This window comes from Leishmania braziliensis, chromosome 36 (genome assembly GCF_000002845.2).
Source record: "Leishmania braziliensis MHOM/BR/75/M2904 complete genome, chromosome 36".
NCBI classification, from domain to species: Eukaryota; Euglenozoa; class Kinetoplastea; order Trypanosomatida; family Trypanosomatidae; genus Leishmania; species Leishmania braziliensis.
The window spans coordinates 1135154-1162662 of NC_009327.2; the positions used below are offsets into that span (position 1 = coordinate 1135154).

The 27509-nt window shown below is 58.2% G+C and overlaps 6 protein-coding genes across 6 annotated transcripts; all 6 read right to left on the bottom strand.

Moving 5' to 3' along the window:
- Nucleotides 1-525: 525 nt before the first annotated feature.
- LBRM_35_2980 (conserved hypothetical protein) lies at nucleotides 526-2370 on the bottom strand (the record flags this gene model as incomplete). The annotated part of the gene is made up of 1 exon (XM_001568867.2): nucleotides 526-2370. One exon carries the CDS (start codon nucleotides 2368-2370, stop codon nucleotides 526-528), a length of 1845 nt encoding a protein of 614 aa, XP_001568917.1.
- Nucleotides 2371-6044: 3674 nt separating this feature from the next.
- On the bottom strand, nucleotides 6045-8303 carry LBRM_35_2990 (conserved hypothetical protein; the record flags this gene model as incomplete). Its single annotated transcript, XM_001568868.1, has 1 exon — nucleotides 6045-8303. One exon carries the CDS (start codon nucleotides 8301-8303, stop codon nucleotides 6045-6047), a length of 2259 nt encoding a protein of 752 aa, XP_001568918.1.
- A 1710-nt stretch (nucleotides 8304-10013) lies between these two features.
- On the bottom strand, nucleotides 10014-11594 carry LBRM_35_3000 (conserved hypothetical protein; the record flags this gene model as incomplete). Its single annotated transcript, XM_001568869.1, has 1 exon — nucleotides 10014-11594. The coding sequence occupies one exon, from the start codon at nucleotides 11592-11594 to the stop codon at nucleotides 10014-10016; it is 1581 nt and encodes a 526-aa protein (XP_001568919.1).
- Nucleotides 11595-12221: 627 nt separating this feature from the next.
- Nucleotides 12222-20315, bottom strand: LBRM_35_3010 (conserved hypothetical protein; the record flags this gene model as incomplete). The annotated part of the gene is made up of 1 exon (XM_001568870.2): nucleotides 12222-20315. The coding sequence occupies one exon, from the start codon at nucleotides 20313-20315 to the stop codon at nucleotides 12222-12224; it is 8094 nt and encodes a 2697-aa protein (XP_001568920.2).
- Nucleotides 20316-21624: 1309 nt separating this feature from the next.
- On the bottom strand, nucleotides 21625-24249 carry LBRM_35_3020 (conserved hypothetical protein; the record flags this gene model as incomplete). The annotated part of the gene is made up of 1 exon (XM_001568871.1): nucleotides 21625-24249. The coding sequence occupies one exon, from the start codon at nucleotides 24247-24249 to the stop codon at nucleotides 21625-21627; it is 2625 nt and encodes an 874-aa protein (XP_001568921.1).
- A 563-nt stretch (nucleotides 24250-24812) lies between these two features.
- Nucleotides 24813-26747, bottom strand: LBRM_35_3030 (conserved hypothetical protein; the record flags this gene model as incomplete). Its single annotated transcript, XM_001568872.1, has 1 exon — nucleotides 24813-26747. The coding sequence occupies one exon, from the start codon at nucleotides 26745-26747 to the stop codon at nucleotides 24813-24815; it is 1935 nt and encodes a 644-aa protein (XP_001568922.1).
- Nucleotides 26748-27509: the final 762 nt, after the last annotated feature.

Consider the following 27509-nt stretch of genomic DNA (forward strand, 5'->3'; position numbering starts at 1 on the left):
ATCGCACAGGCACACAAAAGCAACTCTCCTCTCCCCTCCCATTTCGTTTTTTTTTGGCGGAGAGAAGGGAGCGCGCAGACTAAGGAGAAAAGGGAGAGGGAGGCGCACACAAGTGTAGCAGCGAGAAGAGCGCTGATAAGTAGAATAAGCCACCAAAGATGAAGCACACCGGCCAAAGAGGGAATAAAGACGCTCCAGGACGGAATGAACACCAGTGGGAAGAAAGGAGGTTGAGGCACGTGAACGATACGGCATCCACGCAACATACGGGTGTAAAGATCGTCAGAAAGAGAAAGGCGGAACTCGAAAAGAGGGAAAAAATAAGTGGCTTAACGGTGGACGTTTGTGAGGATGAGGGGAGGAGGGTGCTGCTGCTGTTTAATCGTGTACCGCGAGCGACTGGTACGCAAAGAAAAAAACAAGTAGAAAAGACCTTTCTGGTTATCTCGTCTCCGCATGCGTGACAGGGAGAGCGAGAGCAGTGGTGTCTGGGCAAGCCTCTCGTGAGTGTCACCCAGAGTGCATCTACAAAGCCATCTTCTTCAAAGGCGTGCGGTACTGCGTCACGAAGCGCGCATAGCGAATATGTACAACGGTTGCCAGCACCGTCGCTAAGGCCGCCGTGCACGTGACGACGATGATAGGTGTCTGAACGCACGCGCGGAGCGTGCAACCCTGCTCCACTGTGTTGCCCATCTTCTCGCGCTCCTTGTCCACGATGAGGCCGAAGAGGAAGCGATTGAAACAGATGACGCCAATGACGTTGGTGCAAAAGCTCATGTTGTACAGGATCCCGTGGTGGCCGGCGAAAATGCAGGGGAAGATGAGCGCACGCACGCCGTTGAAGATGCCCTCCTCGAAGTAGACGAGGATGTACGGAAAGAGGAGAGCGTCACCAGGAAGCACAAGGATCAGAATACCGGCAATTGTGGCAATGGCCGGGGCGACAGGCAGGGCGATCGTAACAAGCACCTTGCGGTTCTCCGGGCTCTGGTGCTGCACGTACGCCTCGAACAGACCCATCGAGATGCGACCTACGGCGCTGCCCACGCCAATGAAGGCGGTGTAGAGGGAGCCCAGCTCCGCGGTACGCGGGCGGCCTGTGCGGGCAACGTAGATGGTGCTGCCGTTGTACGTGACAATTGTGCCAAGGGCACCCTGGCAGACAAATGCAATGAGGATGAGCCAAATGTCAGGGCGCATGAGCGTCTCCCAGATTGTGCCACCGTAGCGAGGGTCCTGCGGGCCATCCTCGACGGCCTCCACGTCAACAAGGGACTGGTCGCGCGCCGCATCGTCGTTGCTGACGGGAGATATGCCGAGAGGCTCGTTCCCGGTCCCCAGTGGCTCCACGGAAGTCAGGCCATTCGGCTTTCGGCCCTCGACAGCCAGGACCTCGCCCTCGGCATCGTCAAAGGTGCTGCTCTGCTGCTCCAAAGGCTCGTTCACACCACCGAGCCAGGGAATCGGCATCGCCATCACCCAGAAGGACATGCACAGCACCATTGTGATGCCACCGATGACCGCCTTGCCGCCGTCTGACACCTTCGTGTACGCCAGTATTGGGGCTGTGGTGGCAAAGAAAATGACGAGACAGATCACCATGACGTAGCCATACGCAATGCGGCGCACCGGAACGAACTTCTTCGCGTAGATGGACTTCAACGATGCCAGGGCGGCAATCTGCTCCCCTGTCTTGTTGCGGGCGCGCCACCAGTTCACAAAGTACGGCGGCAGCGCAATGAGAAGCATCCCCACCACCGAGACAAGCACCGTGAGGGCCATGATGAAGTAGATGAAGCCGCTGATGTTGTTGGAGAAGAAGCCGCGATTGATGGAGGAGATGACGGAGCTGCCAAGACCCGTCATCACCTTGGCCAATCCGATCACGGGACCACGGTTGCGTGGAAAGAGTTCCACCAGCGTGACAATCGACGCGGCGTCGAAGAGGCCACTGCACGTGTTCATGAAGCCGTAGAAGATCGAGATGGTCGCAGTGTTGCCCTTGATTTTGCCGTCGAATATGAGCCCGAGGCCAAGGCAGCCAATGAACCCCGTCACGCCGGCAATCACAAACAGCGGCAGTGGGCCGATATGATCGTAGAGAACACCATACGGAATCACAAAGTAGCAGAGCACCACACCGACTGTGCTGATCGTGGAGAGATCACCATCGGAGAGGTTGAAGCGGCTTTGGAACTGATCACTGAAGAGGTCGAAAGCGAACACAAGTGAGACACAGATGCTGCAGAACAGAGTGCACACTAGCGCACGGAAGCGCTTCACTTCATCAATCACGTGCAGTCCACACGCCGCCCGGTGAGCGACGTACTTGGTTTGGCTGAATGTGTACTTGAAACTGCTGAGCATCTTCGCAGAAGGCACGATTGCTTGCGTGATCAAACGCGGCGAAAGAATGTTCGCCAGTCGAGAAAGTCACAGAGAGAGAGAGAGGAAGAGGGCGTGAGAGAGGAATGTGCTGGGAGGGGTTATCTGCGCTTTGCTGTAGATGCGAAGTTCACAAAAAAAGGGGCTTTACCGTATCACTCACTACAACAGCTGAAAGAAACAAACAAAAAGAACACAGAGCGAGAGTCGCGTAACTGAGCCCAGAGAGAGAGAGAGCGGAACCAGCGAAACAAACGAGAGGACAGTCACACACACACACAGAGTGCAAAGAAGGAGAGAGGGAAGAGGGGAGGAGGGTGCGAGGGAAAGCGAGTGACGAGCACAGGATGCATGAGAGAGACATACGCCGGACACTCTCTTGGACGCCACCCTCGTAAAGGTACTATCGGGCCTTCCTTTCCTTGGTTCACCGCTGCGCGCAACAAAGCAGCCACAGAAGAGGCTCTCAGGAGGAAAAAAAATACTGCTGGCATGCACACAAAGTGCGCAATCAGTTCACTGCCGGGTTGCAAAAATGGTACGGTTTCTTACTCTATGGGACCCTTCGCACACCGACGACACATACTAGCGAGATCACTGCTGACAAAAATGGTTATTCTGTGCTACCACGTCATTCCAATCAGGAGAGGCGTCACCGACGCAGCGCAGCATCACGACGCGCTCAGGAAACAAGGAAACACGCACAACTTCAGCCGCATTAGGATCAGCTGCGCTGTTGGCAGCAGCTTGCTTGGCACTAAGTGTGACGCGCTGCCCCGTAATGGCAGAGCTTTGCGTGCTCTCTGGCTGCAGAGCAGTCTCAGGTGTGAGGGAAGAAGAGTAGGATACATCCATTGCTGAAGAAGAGAGATGAAAGATGTGTGGGTGTGCCAATACACGGGGGTGGTGGTGGTGGTGGAAACAACGACACAGGTAAATGGCTCGTTTTTTTCCTTACACGGTCTCCAGTGCTTCACCATTTCCCTAGCAGCACGATGGTGGCTTACTACTTCAGAGGGTGCTGCTGAGGCAGAGGTGATGCACACTGTAGCATACACTCCTCTCCTAGAAAAACACCCCCAAAGCGCTGCAGTGAGACAGAGAGAAGGAGAAAGGGGGGAAGGAAGAGGTACACGGAAGAACAGCGGCAAGGGCATCAGATGGGGACTCTTTTTGTGTTCAACGTGCCCGTTCTGCCACTCAGCATTAGCCAAGTCCTACTCCACCTGGTGCGTCGCAGGCCCATCGCGTGGGGCAATGGCGGCCCTGGGCACACACGCGCCACAGCACTGCGCCGAGACAGCCATCGGAGGGCGACCTCCGCCCCAAGCGCCACCGACCCACGCCTCACAGGCCGCCTCGCAGTCTCCCCCCCCCCCCCCCATTATCCCCGCCGAGCCCCCTGCCCCCACCACCACCACCGGGGCGGCACAACCGTGTTCGCTGCCGCGGGTTGCTCTGACGCAACACCGTCCAGGACCTGCTCGCCGACACCCGCAGCGACACGCCGCATCGGCCCTCCCTGCGTCGCAGGCGCTTTGCCCTGCCTCCAGAGGCGGCTCGGCATTGGCAGGGGTGAGGGTGTTTGGCTTCCCCGCGGGGCGTGGGATGCGGGGGCCCTGCGATACCGCGCGCTGAGGTGCCTCCCGTCACCAGGGATCAGATGGAAACGAGGAAGGCAAACGCACTCGTCGTGCACCCCGCCCCCAAGAAAAGAGAGTGCTGGGTGGACGTGAAGTTTTCCACGAATGATGGGTGCGAGGGCCCATTTTTCACCCGCCGCTTGTGCTGTTTTCGCAGTGCTCCAGCTCAGCGTCTTTTTCACTGCGTATGTCGATTGTCAGATGTCAGCCCAGACGAAGTGACCAAAAATTGGTCATCAGACAATTATACCCATGTGCACCATGAGCGAAAAATGCGACAGATGGAGTGCACAGCGCGGTCAAATATCCTCTTCACCGTCGTCGTAGTTGTCCCACTCCGTCTCCATACTGCAGAATGTGCAGCCAGCCGCGTCCGCCAAGCGGCAGCACGTGCATCCCTTGACCCCGTTGCAGTTCATCTCACCCGATTGGGTGAAGCAGATGCCGCTTTCCATTGTAGTGTGACACAGGTAGGGGTATCCGCGCTCCTGGCAGTAGGAGCAGGTGACCTTTAGTTCCTCTGCAGTGGCAACGGAAGAAGAGGCGATGCACGTGAGGCAGAGCATGAAGAGGAGGAGAGGGAGCAATGCTCCTACCCCGCCTACATTCCTGCGGCACGATGAAATAAACGGCATCGGTTGCATAGCGGAATCACAACGATTAGGGACAGTATATCTCACGAGCGAAACACAAAAAAGATGCCACTGTAAATGGTGATATCAGTGCTACAAAGATGAGACTGGTATGACCCGAATTCGCCCACAGGCAAAGAGTTCAACACGTACCCGTTATTTACTCCATCCAGTACTCCCCAAATCATCAGACAACAGCCATATGTAGGTGATTGTGTGAATGGGGTGGGGGTGAGGGTGTGTGAGTGTTTGAGCGTAGAAGAGATACACCACCAGCCCTCCCCTCACACACACACACACCAAAGAAAAAAGAGCCGCGAGGGGGATTAGCCGAGGGAATAGAGGCAAGACTTGACATCATTGACACAGATCAGACTACAGCACCTCCGCTTTGCTATCTTTTGCAGCACAGTGTCGCACTGAAATCGCTCAGCAACTCCCCCATTTATTCCTCACATATGTGCACACGCTTGAGAAAAGACGCCGTCGCGCATCTGACACGCAAACCTCTTCGCTTTGACCCCCTTTCCCTCCTTTTTTTTGTTCTTGTGTTGTACTCGAGATATACAGCGACAGCGAATGTTGTCACTGAAGTGCGCAGCCATACGCGCCAAGTCGTACTCACTTTCCTTCAATGTTTCGCCCCTTCTGTGCGTACTGCTTGCGCTTCCTCAGCTAGTGTAACTTACAATGGTGTTTTCGGGTGAATAGGCTCCGCAACCCCACGCGGGGCTGACGCAGAAAAGATTTGGAAACAAAGACAACATGCAGTCATTCACAAAGACACAGACAGGAACAGAAAATGGCCATCTACTGGATAGTCGATGGTTATCAACCGCCACTATGCTCTTACCTACAGGGGGGAGAAGGGGGGGGGGAGCGCGGAGCACAGAGGCGTCAGCAATGTCAAAAACAACACCGAACACGCACGCAGGTAGAGATGGGAGAGGAACCAGCGATACAGCACTTTCCATCAGTCTCGACCCCTGCTTGCCGTGGGCAATTCCTTCCTCCCTCATAACTTCAGTGAACAGGCTTCGGTGTTTTCCTCCCGTTTTCCCCCTCATGTGGGTACAAGCCTCCCTAATGCGCGTTTACGAGGGACGTGTTCACCTGTGTATGGGCGCGCAGACATCTATAAAAGAAAGCAATCATACAAGCAATACCCGAGCCACAAAGTCCATGGGAGTCAATGCTGGGAGGTGGGAGGCGGGGGAGAGGGCAGAGAGAGAGAGAGCTGTAAAAGCAACCACACGGAGCTTGCTGCGGCAGAAGCGCTCTTGCAACCTCTGCGGAAGGCAGGAGTGGTGTACTTCCATGCGCGCGCGCTCTCTCTCTCGAAACGGAGCCGTCGCCATTACTTACTTACACCATCACGACTTCACGGAGCAACCACCAGACATTCGTCCACTTGGTACGCTTGGTGCTCCAGCTGCGAAGCAGCCACCTGGACCGCTTTGGCTAGGCCACCCTCTGCTGACAAGAGCCTCTTGAGCGCTTTCGTACACTTGTCATTGAACCGCCGCACAGCTGCTTGTTGGAGCACAGCCAGTTCGTGCTGCACCACTGAATTTTCGCTGTGTCCAAGTGACGCTGCAGCGCCGCCGATCTCCGCTTCTACATCATCACCGTAGAGAAGTTCTGCAAACGCTTCTTCATTGTGGTTAAAGATGGCCGCTCGCAGGATGTCGAGGTGCTCGTCACTAAGGCTCTCGGCGAGGTTCACGTTGTACTGGCATAGACTCGCGGTGCTATCGAACGTGTTGCCGTCCAAGAAGGACATGAAGGAGAAGATCGGGTAGTCGAAACCCCCCTCGCGAGAGCTGCTGACGGTGTCCATCAATGCCTTCTGCGGGTCCGGGTCCGATGTTGGGGTGCGGGGAGCAGTGACTGGTGGCGGCGGCGGCGCCTTTACAGACGAACGACTGTTGTGGTGGCGCTTCTCATGCTTTGGCGGCGCTTGCTGCTCAGATACACGGCGAGACCCGTTCGAAGAAGCCACCGATGGAATCGCTTCATGCGTGTGCTGACGGCTTATTGCCTGGGAAGCTGCGCCCACAGGCGGCGGGACAGCTGCATGAGTCTCTCCGCGCGTGTGGCGGCGCGAGCCAGTGGACGAGGTGCGGTGCCGCCGTGCGCTCTCAGCATGTGAGGCTAAGTTGGAAGGCTCCCTACGTGCGCTGTGCCGAGCTGCACGCTTGCGTGCGACATCTACCCGCTGAAACTCGTGCTCACGGTCCTTCAGCTCCTCCTTCATTTTCTCTATCCAGTGACGGGTGGAGTCGATGCGCTGCATAATCTGCTGCCCTCGTGGGCTGGGAATCACCACTGGTGGGTCATCCTCGTGGGATCGGCGAGAGGGGTGAGGGGCGTTGGGGTGGGGGTGCGACCATCCATTAGTGGACTCCAGGCGCGTCGAGTTTACGCTAATTACCTCAATGTGGGAACCGGAGCGAGGGTGACCAGCCGTATGGCTGTTGGCTGTAGGACGAAGGTACGTGGAGCCGGTCGGAGGCGGCGGCACCGCATACAGGTCCTCTGATGATGGGCGAAAGAAGGGCGTGTGCCGAGAGCGGTGGCTTGCCTCACCCACGGAGTCAGGAGTCGAGGTGCGATGATGGCGATGACGCTTCTCGGAATGGTGTTGGGACTCCGTCCGCGAGCTACGACTGCGGTGTGCACTGGCGTGCCGACGTGGGCTACGATCATCCTTCACTGCGCTGCTGCCCCCTTTCGCTCGACTGTACCGGTGAGTGCGGCGCGGTGTTGCCTCACCCTTGGCAGTCACCCCCGCTTGACGGGGACTGCTGTGCCGCAGCGTGTCCTGCCGGTGTTTTGCCACAATTGTTGGTGCAGGGGCTGTCGAGCTTGTCGTGTCTGAGTGGCGGTGGCGCCGGGGACTGCCTTGGGAGCTGCGTGCGTGCGGCTTGGTAGACGCATGGCGGAGCTCATATGAGGATGAGTGGTGGCGCTCGGGACGAATAGGCGAGCCTGTTGGTCTGTGTGAGCGGCGCGGGCTTGCCGAAGAGCGACACCGATGTTGGCGAGGACTGCGCACCACGCTGCTGTCGCCAACTTCCGACGCCCTGTGTTGGTGGTGTCTACGGCGAGGGGAGCCGTCAGTGGAGGTGCGAGCAGAGCGACGCGGGGACGCTTGCTTGCTATCCTCAACAACTACGAGAGCGGTGCTTAAAGCACCGTTCGCTGATGTGGCATGACGAGAGGACGAGTGCCGCCTGTGCGGCGTCGAGTGGCAACGAGGACCGGTTGACTCGACAGCTCGTCGGTGGTAGACCCCTTCTCCCTCGTTCTCCCCGTTGGAGTGAGATATGAACGAGGTGCGGCGGCGTGGTGGCTGCGTGCTCTGTCGACGCAGAAGCAGCACTGCATTCTCTGGCGCGTAGCCATACTTGGAGTAACACTTCGGGTCTCGCGAGACATGACTAAGTCCTTCAGGTAGGCTTGACGCGCTGTTGCTGCGGTGTGGTCTCTGGTGCGACGAAGAGTAGCGCTGATGAGACGTCGAACGAGACGTGTGCTCATCTCTCGGCTGCGCGTAGTCCTCCTTCGCGTAGTAGCGCCGACGCGACGACGACGGAGCCCGGTCGTGATGCCTGGAGCTTGTACGAGCTACAGACATAGTGTACGGGGTATTTGTGCCTGTGTGTGTGATGGCTCTGTGAGACTACTCTCCGCGTATCGTGAAGAATGCCACTGACGAAATACACTCTCACAACAGAAACAAGATGGTACACCACAACCCTCCCGTAGCCCCCGTCAGCGGCACCACACACACACACACACCCACAAAACAACAAAAAAAAATAAAAAGAAAAGCAAAACTGGTGAGACGGAATTAGGAGGAAATGACCCCGGGCAGAGCAGAAGGTATGTAGAGAGAGAGAGAGCCAGAGAGGCAGAGATCAATAGTGATACCTGAAGAAGAATACCAGAGGGAACAGAGGGGGAAGAAGAAGAGAGGGAGGGAGGTTGAAGAGTAAAACGATATCCGTGACTATGAATGGGGCAGGTCGGTTAAACAATGAAGTAAGAAGTAGAAAGAAATGCAAAACACTGAGAGAGAGGGGAAACAAAGGAACACACGCACAAGGGAAAAAGAACCCAAACGATTCGCCGCAAACGCAAAAGAAAAGGTACAGGAGCTTGCCAGCGAAATCAAATGCCTTTAGAGAGGGTTTCCCTCTCTCCCGCCCCGCATATATATATATATATATGCGTGTGTGTGAGCTAGTCGAAAGAGGAGGGAAGAGGATGCCAGGGGGTGGTGGTAGTGGAAGATAGTGGAGATCAAGGCCAGGTCTGGACGAGGTTGTTTATTTCCGTCTCGTATATATCTCGACTGTCTTCACCTCCCCCCCTCTCTGCTTCTTCGCAGCGACAGCCAAGAGACGATGTGTACTTGTATGCATGTATGGGTGTCTGTGGGTGCGAGAGAGCGAAGTGTGCTTTGATATTCTTCCATACCAGAGCAAAGGGAAGGCACGCTCACACACAATGTAGCCAGAGGAATAGAGCAACGGGAGAGGAGCAGCCAAGTGGGTGGGGCGGGAGGGGTGGACGCGCCAATGCCGATATTTGTTCAGGTAAGTATGTGCGTGTGTGTGCAAGGAATAGAAGTGCCTCCTTTTGGTTTCACCTAAGGACTGAGCGAGTCAACTGGAGCTTGCTTTCACTGTTCATTCCGTAGTTGATCCGCTCGCTTCTTGTCGTCGTCGTGCCAGACCTGCACAAGTACAAGAGCAAGCAGCAGCAACAACTGCAGAGGAGGAGAGAGGGGGCGGGTAGGGAGGTTTTTCTGCTTAGGCAAGTCTATTGGCGCGTTTGAGGGGGCAACAGGAGAACCCATGCACGATCACACAAATCCACAAGCCTTTATTCTACCAGCACCCTTGTAGCAGGTGACTGCATGCGTAAGAGAGAGGAAGGAGGGAGGAGAATGGAGTGGAGAGGGAGTTGAGGGGTGAATTGAGAGAGGGGGCTAGGGTGGCAGGGAGACAAGCACAGGGAGAGTGACGAGGACACGTATTTTGAGTTACGTGATGAGCAGGAGAGGGCGCGCAGAATGCCGAGGTCATGTGAGGGCACCTCTATGAGGGTTGCCGTATGCTGCCAGTCATTGACCCCACAGTTTCGGCTTTTCTCTGTCTCTCTTTCGGTGTGTGTCGAAGAGAAGGTCCCGTGGCGCAGACGATGCAGCTACCGTGACTGACATCGCGATGGGGATCTTCCGAAGTCGTAGAGTAGCAGAAACTGAAGAGAGCACGAAAATGCAGCAGTAGGGTGTAGCAGAACGTAGCCATACACAAGTACATGCACGCACAAAGGAGACTTAGGAGCCTTCACTCAGCTCAGCATCGCATCGCTGCACGTGCTGCCCCATAAACGTCAGTGGGCCTAGGGGTTTACAGGCGAGTTGAAGTTCGCACTTGATCCGGGCTCGCTGCATCCACTCCACCTCCTTGAGTATGCGCTGGAGTGTGTGACGTACGATGGCCGCATCGCACCTTCTGAGTGACGTAGCGCTGTCTGGCGTCTCTGGTGCCGACCTCAAAACGGCCTGCACAGCTGCAGCGATCCGCTTTAGCACCTGGACATCATTGGTAGTAAGGGGAATGCCTTGTGAGGAAGCGAGGCCATCGAGGCAGCCGGCGCTAAGAGGCAGCCCGCCCTGGAAATTGCAACTCCACAGGAGGGAAGGGCACACGCCGAGGAAGTGGAGCGGAAGCAGGTCCTTCAGCTTCTCTGCCTCTGCAGATGCAGTTGTGGCCACAGAAGGGGGAGAAAAGGAGGAGGAGGGTTTGGGCTGCGAGGACGCGATAGGCGATGGACATCCTTTCGAGCCAAGCAGTCCCATGACTGTCAGAGCGATACACAGGCCATGCGGGTCTCCGTCGACCATGACATAGAACTGCAGGGCGGGCCACAAGGCATGAGCACGACGCAGCCACTGCCGCGTGGCGACACAAGGGTACCCCTTTGTGCAGAGAAGTACGTACGAGTGCGTCTGCGGAGTGTCGCTCTTCATCATGGACTGCAGTACAGCGTGATGAATACCTTCCTTCTCAATCAACACAAGCTTACATGGGCGGCTCAACGAAATACCGTTACGTGCTGCTTGCCAGCCACTAGCCTCTCGACACCCCACCATACGGGTCGCAAGGGGGTACGTCAGGGTGATGCCCGAAGAGCCGCGCGCGGAGACGTCAATGAGTTCCACTGGATCACACAGTTCCAGGATAAGTGCGCCGGCCAAGAGACTCTTGCCAGCGGCTGTAATGCCTAGCGACTCGCGCGTGTAGAGCGGTGTCGCGGACGCCACACCTCGAGTTCCCCTCGGCAACTGCGACAGAAGGCGGCGAGGACTTCGAAAGAGCGAGGCCAGAGCAGGTCCTTCGCCATGCTGTTGATGAGGAGGCACACGCGCCACCACTTCTAGCCAGTCGCATAACCGCTTGACACTTGCGTGGGCCGCACGCTGCCCTTGCGGCGCAAAGAGTGGTGGGTTGCGGTAGTATAAGCTACGCTCCGTGCACACGCCGAGGTGTGTTGTGTCGCCGCCTGTCTGGAGGAGCGGGTAAGGCGTCTCTTGCTCACGCCGTGTGGCGGCGCTGTACTGGATTATCTGCAGTACATAGAAGGTCTGGGCGATAGCCTGAAGATGAGAGGCGCGGTAGCCGCTGCGGGTGGGACTCGCTCCCTCTGCACAGAAGTCGCGGAGAAAGAGGAGGAGAAGAGATTCGATGTCTCTCTGCAGCTGTTGGCGATACAGCGCGCGGTGGCAGTTGTAGGACGTGGGGGCAGTGGACATCGTGGTGTCTATCCAGGTACATCGACACAGAGGAGAGCAGATGGCGAGAGGAGACAGAGGTGAAGGGAGTGATGGGGAGAGGGAAAATGGCGTATCAGACATGCGCTAGGCCGACACAGGCATTGCAGAGAGGAGTTGGGGGGGGGGTGGGGGGAAAGTGAGAGCAGGAAAGCAGCAGAGTACATTAGGTCGCCATGTGTCTCAGCTCTTGCATCTCGTCAACACAAGCCTTGGAGGAGAGGCGATTGGGCAAACAGAGACGAGTGGGGGGGGGAGGGGGAGGGGTTGAACAGTGCAGCGGTCCTTGTCAAACGCGTCTGTAGTTTTGATGAAGTCAACGAAAGAAAGAAAAGAAAAATGCACCCTCCTATTGTACATCCAACAGTGGAAGGTAGATGAGTGTGCGGGCAAGCACAGTAAGGCGAAGAGGAAGAGAGTAGGGAAGGAGGGTGGGGCTGCCCGGAGTTACTATGTACAGCAAAACTATAGCTAAGGGAAACAAAAACAAAACAAAGGAGCAACAGAGAGCGGCGATGGCAGAAACAAACACCCAGAAGCGTAAACATGTAAGCGAGTACATCCACGGAACAGGTGCCTCTCTTCCTTCCCAAGAGAGGGAGAGACGCCATCTCATTATATCACGGACTCGTCGCAAAGCGGGGGGGGGGGAGGGGAATCAGGCGCCTCTAATCCCCAATGGGACCAACGTGTGATGGCCTTTTTGAATGACTATAGCGATCGGTAGAGGGCGAGAGCGTGGACGAGCTCTTTGTAGGACATGCGCCCGCGTCTCTGCGATTCGATGTCAATGAACAGCTGCTTCAATTCATGATGCATGCACGGAACGCCGAAGTTATCGAGGGACTTGAAGTCGCGATAGAAAAGAGCAAAAGAAATGGTCTTCCTCATCTCGTGCGTCGACGCAGCCTCCCCTGCTGCTCCTGCCGCTGCGACTGCAGGAGGGCTGAGGTAGCGGTAGTGTTCCCACAGCCGCCCGTAATCTGCATCTGTGCTGGCGTGCAGCAGTGCATCACGCACCCATGCCATCTGCAACTGACCTTTCATTCGTGGCGGAGGGGATGGCGGGCGCAGCTCTGCGGCGCCTGCTCGCGCCACAGGGACAGTGTCCGCGCTCTGTTCCGAATTGTGAGACGTTTCCCCTGGTGCAGGTGATACACCCCTCGCCTCGGTCGTATCGACAGATGTGTGGTTGGGCATCTGCTCGCGGCTGTGCATCCAATCGAGAACCGCCGAAGTGTTGTAGCCTCGGGTCCAGTCAAAGAGACGCAGATGCCTCGTTCCCTGTGCTACTGCCATGAAGGGGTTGAGAAGCCACCCCTCGTTCAGAACGACGTCGTGGTCCATACCGGCGTCACCCACCGCACGCAGAAACGGATCGGGCAGGTACATGTCGTGATGGTGCGCGTTCCAGCACCAATAGCGACGAACAGCGAACGCAGCCAATGGGCCTGATGCCGCCATCACGCCAACGCATGACAGCGGCGACGGCGCCTCATCTTTGTTTCCTTCAGGCGACGTTCTCGTGTTCATAATTGATTCGGCGAGTCGAGCGTTAAAAGACGGTGAGGCAGCCTGAGCGCAGTCGGCATAGCCAATTACGCGCTGACAGAAATCGTTCCAGGAGAGCGTCCGTGCGTCCCAGGTAACATTCCACTTCGTCAGAGACGGTGGCGCATGGGGGCGGGATGCCCCACTCGTGTCAGGTGTTGCTGCTGGCGCCTCCAGAGAGGCACGAACTGCTGCGTAGAAGCCGTTTACCACGTAGTGCCCTCTCCATGGTGCTTCTGTGTCAGCCTCCACAGCGCACGCATTTGCACCACTCGCGTACCCAGCCCCCTCCCTGAGGAGACGCGTGACTTCCAACCCCTCGGACAGCCGCATCGACACCCCTTGCCGCATCTCAGCCCACAACTCGTGGGGTGTGAGACCCCAGATCTTCATGGCATCGACAGCGCTGTAGATGCGCCTTTGCCGGTGCAAGTTGTCGCTCGCGGAGACCTCCAGGTAGGGATCCGCGTCGTGGTCCGCTTCTGGTGAGCGTGCCGAGTGTGCAAGTAGCGCTAGCCATGGCACTTCATCACAAAATACGGCATTGAAGCGGGCCTGATCCTCGATAGCCACTTCACCGCTCTTTGATAGCACTGCTGCGAGGTTTTGACAATCCGCAAAGTACGCCTCCGTGGCGTACAGTCGGTCAAGGAGGGCGGCCGTACACTCCTGCTCGTCGTCTTCATACTTGGCTGCCGCCGTGACGGTCACGCCGTGCTGCAGCAGGTGCTGGCGCAGCAGCGCGCGCTGAGCTGTGTCCAGCTGGTGGCTGAAGAAAAGCAGCGTGCTGACGTTGCGGTGCAGCAGCGCGCTCTCCACTGTGTTGTCCGAGATTTGAACACTAGGCGTCACTGCACCGGAAGAGGTGAGCAGAAGGGGGAGATCGTATCGTTGCTGAAACGCTGCCTCCCGCGACACTTCTGCAGCGCGGCGCGCTTCGGCTTCTTGCACCTCGTTGCGCGCCGTGCCAAGGTCAGAGGGGAGAAGCCGCGCTGCAGACGTGGCCGACTTTTTGTGTGTCGCCGTAACGGTCTCCATAAGCTGTAGCGCCTCTCGGGTGTCCCAGCAGGCGAGATGCGAAAACACGCCGGCCCTGATGCCATCGCACGTGACAGCCGGGTTGCGCAGCCACGCGTGCAGCACCGTTGTGGCACCTGATGGGTCTGACTGCCGAAGCACGATGCTGCCAATGGCGTCACTGTCGAAAGAATCCAGCGGAGGCCACGTCACGTGCAGGCGACTCAGTAGACTCTGTAGGGGCCCCTCGCTCACACATACACCACCACCGCCGCCCTCAGCCCTCTCCGGCACGGAGTGCAAGCCGAAAGCCGACCACGACGCGTAGAGGCGGCCGCGAATACTCCCAGGCGCAGCCAGCGTGGGCTCTGCGCAGCCGAACACCTCTGCGAGACACGCCTTCCAGTTCCACAGAGTAGGGCTCCACGATACCACGTAATACGGTAACGGGTACTGGGTGATGGTGCCGGCGATAGTGTGAGCGAGGTACGGAACGTGGGCGTTGATCACGTAGACACCGTACTCTTTCAGCTCTGCGACGTGCAGGTGCGGCCGCACCCACAGTGAATTCTTCGCCATCTTCACGAAAAGTTGAAGCTGCGGCGCTGTCATGCCGCCTAGTCGCTTGGTGGCGCGGGAAGCCGGCAGTAGCCGGCCGGCGTCAAGCAGCGCTTCCCATGGCGTGCCGAACGTGCGCGCGACGCGCTCCATCTCGTCTGCGTTCAGTTGAATTTCCCTCGGCTCTTCGAGGGCGTAGCACCAGTCTTCGGGGTACAGATACTGCACGGTGGACCTCGACGTCGCCACGTCTTCGCCATGATCAGCAATGAAGCCGTAGGCGTCGATACGGAGGCCCTTGTCGAGGAGCACAGAGCGCACCAAGTGGTGAACGGCACAGTTCGTTGCAACCTGCGGCGCCAGAGTTAGCACTGCAGTGTTGCGAGTGCTTTCATCGTTGTGCTCATCTGCAATGCTGATCGCCCAACAGCGCCGGATGCGGGCACATGCGTTTCGCGCGTCCATACCGACCACGGTGTCCCACAGATACACAGACCCGTCATCATCGCGAGAGGCGACAGAGATGAGCGGATCCTGCAGCGCCCATGCCACCGTACGAGCAGTCAAAGGCGCGACGTCGACGTTGCCGCCGGTTGTCTCATCGTCCGCTGCGCCGTTCATCCACGTCGCCACCGTGGGATCCGACCACACCGGAAGCCGCCACCACAGCTGCCGCTGCTGCACCGCCGCCAGGGCGCTCTCCGAGACGTGCAGAAAAGGGGAGTCGCGGTCCCGGGTGGCAAGCGCGGACGTAAGGCCAAGATCACCTTCCCCGCCCTTCGATGCCCAGTATTGCTGCACTGCACCAGAAGGCGCTTGCAGCTCAGCAATGAGGTGCTGCAGCTTCTCGTACCCCATGTCCACGCGTGCGGAGTCCCAAGTGACCAACCACACTTGCACACCTGCGGTAGCCTGCGCTGCTACAAACTCCTGCTCTGCCTCCATGACGTCGCCGTTCATCACGTAAAACGGCTTGCCGGGCTGCAGTCGCTGAATGACACACCCTTCACCCAAGACGGCCGTGTCGCGCGGATGGCGGGTTTTGCTCCGGCGCCAGAGAGCGGCTACTTCGCGCTCGGTAACCTTCATGGCTCGCGACATCTCTGCTGTGTTGTAGAGGGTCACTGAGGCGTGCTGATAGGACACCCCAAATCGCTCCTTGAAGCATACCTGCCACTGCATCGAGTTGGCGAGGCTCTCCATGGCTGGAATGGCTACGCCGTAGCGGTACTGGCGGTGGTGATGGCAGCGGTAGAGTGCGGACGCCTCAGCCGCGCTGGCGCACACTACCACGCGCTCGTGCACAACATGAACACCATTGACGCGCAGTTGCTGCTCAAGCAAGCTGCGAAGAGCACGGTAGTTGGAGGGGATAGGCTCCGCCACGGAGACGCACGTTGGGTCCAGATAGAGGACTGCAGAACACGTGAAGGGTGAGGAGGGAGAGGGTAACTTTTGTCGGTGCGCCGTCGAAAAGGTGCAATGAACAAAAGGATCGACGGCGCTTGCGAGAGCCACATGACGGTAGGAGCGCAGCTGCTCGGGGGTCTGTAGGCCTGCCGACCCCTCGCTCTCTTCTTCTGCTTTTCTCAGGTGTGGCGCATCCGGTGGTGGGGGTGTGGCGGCGGTCGTGGCTGGTGGCACGAGTCGCGTTCTCTCCGGCAATATCAAGGCTGTACGCGTACACTGGAGGTCGCGCAGGTGTCGCACCAGCGCATGCACGTCTTCCTGCGGCAATGCGTGGAATGCCTCCATGATGACGCCGGTGTTTCGGCTGTACACGCTGGGGTTGGCAAGAAGCATCGACAGCAGCGACGGGTGAACCCCATACTGGAGGAGGAGGCAGCCGTACGGGTCCTGTCTCGGTAACTGAGCGAGCCAGCGACAGCGCTCAGCCAGTGCAGCGAGGGGGCTCTCCGAAGCGTGCAGCACGCACTCGATTTCGTCCGGCTGCCCTGTAAGGCTGTACCGTGTCCAGTGCGCGCCAAAGTGCTGACGCAGAGAGCCAGCAGCCGCGGCAGCCGGGTCGGCGTCCCCAATCACCTCTCTCAGGAATTGATTCCAGGACATGTTGGCGGCATTCCACTCAACCGCGTACCAGACAACCTCGTGGCTTCCTACGTGCAGGCGGGCACGTCGGTAGCTGTACGGTGCATTCATCACATAAAGACCCTCCTTGGCCATGTGACCCACAAAGAGCGAGTCAGACAGCTTCGCCTGATGCTCAGGTGCCAGACTCTCCCACCACATCATCACATGCACAGTCCCATACTTCTGCTCCGCCTCCTTCACGTTCAGCACTAGCCCAAGCTGCACTGCCTTCGTCCAGTCCAAGTCGAAGTGACGTGCGAAGGTTTGCGCCTCGGCGTCCGTGATGGGCACCTCGGCAGCTCTGCGTACGTATGCGTTCTTGAAGAAAGAGTCGTGCAAGACATCGAGGAGCTCCCTTTGGATGGCCACGTCCAGCGGTACTGAGCCGGTGGCGCGGACGCGCACCCGATGCGCGAGCAGCAGCTCTGTGACAGCATCCCGTACGGCAGGGGTGGTGCTAGAGGGATGCAGCCAGATGAAGCCGTGGTGAAGTTCCGCAGCCCGCTGCGACTGGGCGAAGCGTGACGTCCAGCAAGGGGTGAAGGGTGAGGAGTGTTGTAACGGTAACAACGGTGGCAGCACGGTTTTGAGCGTTTCGCGCACCTGCTGAACCACGATGGCGAGGGTGCATGCGCCCCGCTGCAGAAGGCGCTGCACGCTCGGCTGCCACACGAGCCAGTCCTCCAGCGCCACCTCAGAGCTCAGGGGCCCGCTCGAGCCGGCCCGCGGCCACCGCAGTACATCGACTAGCGCATGGTGCGCTGTGGCCGAGAATATCTGCAGAGGCTCGCCACCTAGACGGGTCGCGTTTACGGGGCTGCGATCGGCAATGTGGGAGAGCAACTTAGTCAGTGATCCTGCGTCGGGACTGTCGCGACACTCCGCTTCCCCTTCGCCGTCGTTGCTGCATCGGCCAACGAGCACATCTCGCATTTTGGTCCAAGAGGCGATAGATACGTTCCACTGAACTCGAAGCAGGTGCACACGTGCTGCCTCTGCGTTGTAGCGGCGCTCCAAGAGTGGAATGTGACCGTTCACTACCCAAGCCTCGTACGTGGCAAGGTACCCGAGCCAGCAATTGTCTCCGACACAGAGAGGCTTGGTGCAATGCCACCCCTCTTCCAGCGCGCTGAGTGGAATTTGCAGCGCGGCACACACCATGGCACCACCGTAGAGGCTTGCGGGAGTAAACGGCTGGGGGTCCCCGTCTGCTAGCGCTGCAGCTGCAGCTCTGAAGGCCACCTGCATGTCGCCCGACATCATTGCCCACAAGCTAGGCCCGCTCTCTTGCGCCAGCTGTCGAGCCACTGCCAACGCCGTACTGCTACTGAAGACGTAGTCGAAAGCGTCATAACCGAAAAGGTCTGCTTCCTCAACAAGGAGCACGCCGCTTTCTTCGAGTGTGGCCAATGTGAGCTTGATGGCCTCTGCAGTGGCGGCGACCGGCGGCAGAAGCGCGAGCACCGCCTCCTGCACAGTAGACTCTGCCGTTGCTGACGCACTGAATGACGTGTGAAGTGTCACCCACGATCGCCCTTGTGAGCGCACCAGGTCGCGGCTGACCACATCATCCTCGTACGGGGTGCCCCACCAGAGATGACGCGCGCGCATCGCACCAAAGGCGTCGGCGGAGACCTGCAAAAGGGGGTACACCGCACGCACCGACTCCATGACGGCAGCCTTATAGGATGCAGTGCCCTCAGCGCCGAAGCCTTTATTATCGCCTTCCCCGTGCGAAATAGCGTCGACCGGCTCTGCCGCGCAGAGCAGGGCTTCAGAAGTAGCAGCGCACCACTCGGCTATGTCTGGCTGCTCTGCGTCGGTTCGCCACGACAGCTGCCACAGTCCACTGGTGCCTTTGGCCCTGCATGCGATTGTAGAGGTCCTGAGTGCGTCACGGCGGTAAACGGCGTACGCGGCGTTGGCGACAAAGTATGACTGTGAGGTGAGACTGTAGGGGCAGTGCGCCTTTGCCGCCTCTTTCTGTTTGCCTTGCAAGTTCGTGGAGTCGCTCACTGGCGAGACGACGTTCACCGGACACTCTGGATTCAGCTGCGTCATGAGCGCCTGTCGCGAAAGTTCCGTGATTGACAACGTGGCAGACAGTTGGTGCGTCGTGTGTGCACTTGTGGCACAGTGTTTCAGTAGCGCGGCAGCTAGCTTCACACCAAGCAGGTTCTCAGCGAGGGAGGCGCTCCAAATGCGCCCCTCCTGCATGGCAACCTCCCAGGGAACGCCGCAGTTTTTCTCGAATCGAGTCATCGCTTCGGCAGCGACGGCCTTGTTCTCATCGACTGCAAGTCGACGGAGCGCCTCCTGGTCCAGCGCGTAGCGGGCAACATCTCCGTGATGGAGATCCAGCTTTGCCTCCAGCTCCTCTTCGGAGACTTCACGTACTGCCTCGACGTGGACTTCGAGTTGCTCCAGTTGTGCTTCAATGGACTGAACAAGGTCTTTGCGAGACCACAGGCGAGGGTGAAAAAGAGCGACTGCATAGGTGCGAGAAGAGATCGAGTCCTCGGCGACTGGCCCCGCTGCTGCTGCTGACATAACCACACAACCGTTTTGCCAGTCGTAGAGGGCTGCGGCACCATCCGGCGCGTTTCTCTCCTGTGCTCCATTGTCGGGAGAACGCAGCTCATCATACAGCGCTACAAGGTCGAGAGCGGTATCTTCTTCGTCTTTGCCAGCCACCATATCAAACACGCTTGTAAAGTGGCCGTGCTCGTGTAGTGTAGGGCCACGCAGGAGCGCCGCCACCCAGGGGAGCGGTAGACCCCGCTGGACCAGCAACCGGACAAATGGGTCGTCGTAAAGCGGCACATTCATCCAGCACGAGCGGCAAGCCAGCGCCTCGAGTGCCCCTGTGAAGACATCAATGCTATGGGGCGTGGAAAGCATCTCTGTCAGCGTACGCGACAGCTGAATCCTTCGCTCTTGTGTCTCCTGTGACACGCCTTGTGTGGTTTGCGAGGGCCAAGAGGCGGCACACCACCAGCAAGAGACGGCAGCGCTATTATTAACATCACCGCCTCCTCGCAGGAATGCCTCTAGCACAGCAGGGTAGGTACCATTCACGACATAGTGCAGCGGCGCAGCGTGTCCCCTTTCGTTAGAGCTGAGAAGCTTTGTGATAGTCATACCCAACGGCAGCGCAAGCACGGCGTCGTCGGCGGTCGCTGTACAGCGCGACGACAACTCAGCAGCTGAGACGTTGTCTGCTCGCATGACGTCCAGCGCTGTGCGCAGCCGCCCGTCGTCGAGGGCAGAGTCCCAGAGCTCGCCATAGAACTCGTAGAAAAGGGACTTGAGGTCCTCTTCGGCTGCACAAAACGTTGGCTCCCCTTCTCCAGTGGCACCATGCGGGGCGGAAAGCGGATAGCGAAGGGCAGCGTCTGTCGAAGATACGGCCCAATAGTGAGTGCTGCCAAAGTATCTTTCCACAGACGGTGTGCACAGTAGTGAGCTCGCGGAGACTGTGTCTTCTGCATCAACGCACGCGCCAGCGTTCGCGAGGCACGTGCGTACGCGATCAGTGACAGCTGGCGACCATGCCTGCGGCCGAATCAGGACAAAAATGGAGTTCATGTGTGGGTTCTCTACAGGAGGGGGGAGGGGAGGGGAGGGGGCGCCGGTTTGTGGGCCTGTTGCACGTGGGAGAGGTCGCAGGTGAAGGTCTTCGTGCGTGGGTTCCAAGAGAAAAGAAGAGCCAAAGCAGGAGAAAAAAACAAAGGGAGGAAACGCCCTGCGTGTGGAGGGTGCGGCGGCGGTGGTGGTGGCCAGGCAGCAATGCGTACGAGCGACTCGTGCACAGCTGTCACTAGTTTACATGCAAACTAGACCGTGGTCGCAGTCCACAACGAAGAACAAAAAGGTCGCTGGTTCCTCCGTGACGATGGTTCTCTTCTCCTCTCTCAACGCATTATGTGGTCGACTTGGCTGACTGTGCCTGTGTAAGGTGATGGGGAGAGAGAGGAAAAAGAAAACGATGAATGGAGAAAGACAGAGAGCGAGTGCCGCCAGCTTGTCCCCAACAGCCAAGCAGAAGAAAGAGAAGCAAGACCGACTGACACACACACACACACACACAGACCTGAAGAAGGAACATGCACACGTGTGTGTCGTTGTTTGATCATACAGGGATACACATTGACAGTGATGCGGCAAAGAGAGGGAGCGATGTGGAGGATGTGCCGACTAGGATGTACGACGTGCTAGACACAAGACTCTTGGGCAGGCTGCGCTTGGTCCTGGAGGTGAGCTAGTGCCTCTTCTTTATTTCTCTTTTTGGTTCGACTTCTCCCAAGATCTGGGTAAACTTGCGCATAGCTCTTCTGTAAAACACATGAGTGTGTGTACACACACACACGCACATTGAGCAAAGCAAATAATAACGTAGATCTAGCCTAGAATCAAATCTATCAACCGTCATGACGAGTTGCATCTAAGTCTGCTGTCTGCAGGGGAGAATGGTGGTGGGCGGAGTAGTAAAGGGCTCTACACTCCATTCCCGCCGTGATGCGCGTGCGCTCTCACAATGTCGGCGAGTGGAAGCCATCGCACACACACATACACACCAAAAAAAAACGGAAAAAAGAGCAACACAGCTGCACCGAAGGCGCCTCGACCAGGAGTCTCATCTGCACAGATTGCAGCGGGAACGGAAAAGATGCTGAGAGAGAGAGAGAGGACGCCAGTAAAGGAGGGGGCGCCGAGGAGGTTGGAAGAGGGTCGACTCTTCGACTATCGGTGTTCGTTTGGTCCATGCCACGACTGACCAGAACACAAACAAGGATGGCAACGGCTCGCGTCTCGCCGTATCTTGTCCACCAGCACGAGCACCTCCTTGGACTTCACCCTTCCTGGAAGGAAAGATAAAGAAGAAGGGTGCACCGCCTCAGAGAGCATGGTGCATAACTGCAGCATCGAAGCTCTGATGCAGCGCTTCTGTGTCCGTCGGCAGGGACAGCATCAGGTTCTTCATCTGGATAAGGTAGTTCGCCACTTGTGTGGGCTCTGTGGCAGTCACGATAAGTTTCTGCAGAAATATATACTGCTCCGATGTGAGCTCTGCGGCCAGAGGGTGTTCCAGGAAAAGCTGCAGACTCCCCAACAGGTCTTTTCCATAGGTGATAAGGGACGGCGCCGTGCCACCCTCAAAGTCGAACGGGATCGTGCGGCCAGCGTTTCGGTCCACAAACATGCTAAAGTCCACCCAGCGTTCCCAGTGAAATAGTAGCATGAATGGTTCCCGTGTGGCGCCTTGAACAGTGTTGCCGTTTCCCTGGTCGACGCCGTGCTTCTCCTCCACCCTCAGCGGTGAAGACCTTTGCTCAGGTGCCATTGGCCAGGCGAGAAACAGCTCCCCGAGGGCTGACACGTTCCCGTGCACTGTGCGACGTGTCACCATCGTCGAGAAGGCCTTCAGCACCACACGCAGAAGGGTTGTGTAGCTCCGAAGTGACAAGGGCAGCCCGCTCATGGGGACGGCGCGGTAGCCAAGCGGGATCGAGAGCACCGTGATACCGCCTCCATCAGCGTAGCGAATTCCGTGCACGTGTACCTGTGATGTGTACAAGGAGAGACCGAGTGCGGCCCGACGGGCCTCATCGCCACCCTGGGGAAGACTCGTCGCTCGCCACCGGTACACAAAATACTGTTGCGATGACGCCGCCCCCACCCATTCATCATCCATCAACGTTGGCGATGGGCTGGACTCTGCATCATCCGTGCCCTGTGCGTAGTTTCGTTCCTCCTCGGCGGCAGAGCCAGTCGGCGCAGCTGTCGACGCTGCCACATTGCGGTCTTCTTCTTCACCAACGCTTGTCTGCAGTGGCAACTCTGGCGCAGCGGCAGCGACACTGCAGTCCTGTTGCAGTGCTGTAGCCGTCACAACTTGTACCGTCGGGTCCTTACCAGCGGGTCGCTGACCTGGCGCGGCTTCTAAATCGGCCACTGTTGTCGCCTCGTTGACGGTGGCTGAGTTGCTGGTCTCGGTAGACCTCTCTGTCTTACTGGAACCCCCTGCTGTTCGGGCGGGGGCACGGATTCGCACCGCCACATACACTTCAGCCACAAGATGAAAGTGCACGAGTCGATACCACGCGCTACCGAGTCGAATTTCCGACCCACACTGAAGCTCTGGCGTCGTCTCTGCACTCGTTTCTTCTTCCTCCGAGTAAAGATAGGGTGGCATGGCCGTGGCGCACAACTGCACATTGTGCTCCACCGCCGTTCGTACCTTGCTCGCGGCGATGACCGTGGCTGACAGTCCATACACGCTGCTTGCAATGGGCTGCCTGTACGAGGGGGTAGTGGTGGCGCGCGACGCAGTGGAGGTGTCGATGTGTGTTGTGCTGCGAAAGAGCTGCTTGGTGGTTCGCACTGCTGCGGACGCGCGTGACGTCGCTGTCCACCGCGTTGCGTCCTCGAGAGCCGTCTCCTCTGCCCTCGTGTTGTCTGCCTCTGAGAGCGGTACTGGTGGTGGTGTAGGTGGGCGCGGCGGGAGCAGTACGGCGCCATGTACGGGTTGCTGAGGTGGCTGCTCCCCTCGCTGAATGTCTTTGGCGACTTGATCATCGTTGACGAAGCGGACGCGACTGTGGCGACCACTGCTGCCGCTGCTGCGACTGCGGTGACGCTTCTCTGATCTCCACCGCCGCTGCGAGCCGTGCCCTTCTGCATAGTCCGACTGCGCCGCCGTGGTTGCCGGAGGCATCGACGTGGCCCGAAGAAAACCGCCCCCGCCGTCACTGCGGTGGATGAGGATACCTTCTTCCTCCACTACGGACTGCACCGGGACGCTGCTGCGCGTCTTGATAAGACCTCCGCGACTGGCTCCTGCCGCAGCGGTCCCGCTGCTGTCGCGAAAGATAGAGAAGTCGGATGGCCGCGCCGAAGCGGGGCAAGAGGAGGTGCAAATTGCAGACACGGATGGGTAATACGAGGTGACAGAGACGTCAATGTCGACAAGGGTATCGCCGTCTATGTGACTGGGATACAAGAGGTGCGACGCTTCCTCCGTCTGTGTGAGTTCGTGCCCCTCTGCTGTGGCCTCTGAAGCACGCACGGACATCGGACGGCTGCCGCTGGTCGTGTCTGACTCCATTGGCAGCTCAGCGCTTAGCCGCACACCCGATCGGCGTGAGTCGCGGCCTTCTTCTTTCTCCAGACGTCGTAGCTCTTGCTGAACGGCCATGTCCTGCATCTGGAAGGCCACACACAACTCCCGTCCCAGCCGGTCGTACATTGGATACTTGGAGAAAAAGACGACATTGGGATTGCAGGAGGAGAGCGCTAAGCGGCGCTGTTCATATTGGCGAGTGGTGCGACGCGTCGGCGTCGACAGTGTAGAGGTGGCTGGTGCATTGTTCTTGCTTGCCTGCCCCGCAGCACGCTGCGGCGGTGTCACTCCGCAGATATCGTCCTCCTCCTCTTTCAGTTCTTGTACGTACTCTTCTACTGTCATCCGGCGGATGTACGTCGTGTCGTGGCCGTATACGGCATCGTAGGGGGAGTACATTGGCGTGTGCGCGCCGCGTCTGTGAAGAGGTCTAAGTTTGGTAAGCCAAGAGGGCAAAGAGGCGAACGTAAGAGCAAAGGGTCTTATCGAGTCGGCACTCGAGCAATTCGCGCGTCATGGGGCCGTCGTGTGACGTCGTACAAAGGTTGAGTACAGGGAAAGCGAGAAGGGTAGGAGAGGGATCGATAGATCGGTGTCGAAGAGGCTCATATGAGGAGAACCAAGCACCTACACACGCAGGGAAGGACGGGGGAAGGTGTGTGTGTGTGTGTAGAGAGAGAGAGGGCGCAGTGGGTTACGAAGCAACAGCGCTGCGTCTGTCACTTTTGGACTGGTCGTACCAGTGGCGACAGAGCAGGTTGGTGTTGGTGGTGGAGGTGGGGGGGGGGAATAGCGCGAAAATAGTGTGCGTCTTTGATCCACCCACTGAATGGTGCGTCTTTGTGTTGAATTCCTGGCAGGTGATACTGGTAGTGGTATAGGATGATACGCAAATTGAATGTCGTGGCTCACATAGCCGAAAAGACATGCGCGCTGGGCAGACCACCGACACCGTGCGCTTGTTAGCCGGGTGCAGGGGCGCTACGACCCAGCAGCGTCGCCCGCATCGCCTCTCGAACTTCCCAGTAATCTAACATCGGGGTGGAGGCCACGTCGAGTATGCCGAATTTGTTTACGGCAGTCCACTTCCACGCCTCCGCGACCGAGAAGAGCGGCCTGTTGTTCAGTGTTTGGAAGTACTGCTCGTAGGACGTGTGCGGGGAGGGTGCCCGAGCATCCTGCTCCGGACTGTAGCTGGAGCGCATCCGGCGGCCGCGGTGCGGACCCTTGTCCGTTTCACCTATAACCTCCCCGCTCTCCACAGAGCACAGAGTCACGCTTTGGTTTCGGTGTGTGCCACTGCTGACCATGGAGCTGTCGAGGCCGTTGGCTGGGTCGACAGTGGGGTTAGCGATTTCATGCAGGTTGCGCAGAGTCCAGCTAGCCGCCACCGCGTCCCACATGGCCGGATCTTGGAGTAAGAACCCCACCTTGCCATATTGATGCACGTCCAACACCCCTCCATACGTGTCCACGAAAGTTCCGGAGACGGCGGAGTTGCCCATCGTGGTACTGATGGCAGACAAGATTTCACTTGGCACCATCTCCCGCGGTATGGTCATTAGATGGCCCACCAGGCAGTGCAGCACGCACGCTATATCCGACGGTGAGACCACGACATTGCTGAAAGATTCGATCGCCGTACTGCTGCTGCCGCTCTTATGGGTTTCGCTGCGATCCTCTGTAGCAGCCTCAGCTTGGTCAACCTTCTGCCGCTCGCCAGACCCAACAGGCTTCGACCCTCCCGGATGCTGGTGTGCAGCTCGTGTTTCGGATGGTGTTGAGCGGTGCACCGCCGCCGCCTCCCGATGCGTTGCACCGCGCGGCGTTCGCTCGAGAGCCACGTGTGATGTCACCCGCGTGTAGGACTGCAGCAAGCCCGAGCGGGTGTGCTGCACTCGAGAGCGCAACAGCTCTTCGTCGGGCATAAATAGGATCGCCAGTGCCTTCAAGATAGTCATCCATCGCGGGATGCGACGGAGGGCAAGTGTACCTGGTGACATCCCAACGGCAAAGCTACCGCGTAGCACCAGTAGCAGGTGGCGCAAGTAGCGCATGACAGAGCTGGAGAGGGTGACTGTCTCCAGCAGGGATTGCCCATCGGACGCTGTCATAACCTCCATCATGAAGCGCTTGTTCACAATGCTCGAGGAGAACACAGTCGCTGTTTGCAGTACCACGGCACTATCACTGGCGTGTGTGGAGACGTAAGTGGAAAGTGTGAAGAGCGCTCGCAGCGGCTCGGGGAGAAGAATGGCGTAGTTTCGATTGCTACAGAAGGCGACGATGCGCAGAGTCGGCACTCGCACGGTACGATGATGGTTTCGCACCTGCTCAAACATTAGCAGGTCCATAAGGGCCGACTGCACTGCGGCTGACGCGTCGGCAATGCCGTGCAGGCACACTATGACCACCTGCCGTTGTGCACCCGTGCTGCGCGGCGGCGGAGGCCACTGCTGCCCGATTTGCGAGGCGCTGGTAGATACGGCTGCGGGAGCGCACGCCTCATTTCGGTTCTCGCCCAGGTTCGCAGGGGAGAAGACGGAGACGTCCTCCAAAGTCGACGCACCGAGTGCACCGCCGCTGCCAGCCGATGTGGTGGGCGGAAGCCCTGTTGCCGCCATCTCAGCCCTCACAAGAAACCCGCACAGGTCTTCCGGGGTGGTGCGCGGGGTGATGGCGAAGTCTACGTATTTTGGGCCCTTCGGCATCGATGTGATGAGGTTTGTGTTGAGGCGCGCCGACTCGTGGAGTACGAGGAGGTGCGTGTTCGGCACGCAGCAGCACACAGACACCAGTGCGTAAAGCTGCCGGCACTCACATGTGACTGGATTGCCGGTCGCAGGCCATTGCCGGGTGAACGGGTGCGGGAAGCATTGAATGAGTGAAGGACGCATCGGTTGACGCGCTAAATTCAGAATGGACGCGGGTGTTGGGTACGATGAGACGTGGCGCCTTACAACTTCGACAGAGCGGAAAGGAGGAGAGATTCAAGTTTCTACTTGGCCTAGAGCTGGCAAGAAGGGGAGGAGGGATTTGCGCTATACGTGGCTGCTTCTCTCCACCCTTGCCTTTGATGGAACGGCGGACCGGTGAAGCGGGCAAAACAAAAAAGTTACGTCATGCAGTCAAAGAGCGCAGAAGGAAAAGAGGTTGGGTGAGCAGAGAGGAGGAGAGAAAAGAACGAGCATATAGGTGGTATGTGAGAGGGACACAGGAGAGACGCTGCCAAAGCTGTGCGGTTACCATGTGCCTTTGCCGCGTGCGTTATTACCCCGTTCATTGTTTTTTCGTGCAGTGGCCTGTTGAATTTGTGTGTGTCCGCTCCGCACATTCGACCTTGACCAACGTACTCGTGTGTGCGTGACACATTGAGCATGCACGTACGACGCGCCTTTCTGTTGTTGTCGTTGCTGCCTTAATCTTGAGAGAAAGCACACCGAGGAGGGGACGGCAAACAAGCGAAAAGAAAAGGTGTGTGGGGGGGGGGGGGCAACCCCTCCTCCCCCCTCCTCCGGCGACAGCCAAAGGGCCAAGAAGAAAAATGGAAATATATATATAAATAAAAAGAACACCCCCCTCAAAAAACGGCAAACGTACCACCACAAAAAAAATCCCCCCTCTCCCCAACGTATACAGGACGTGTGCCCGCGTGCACA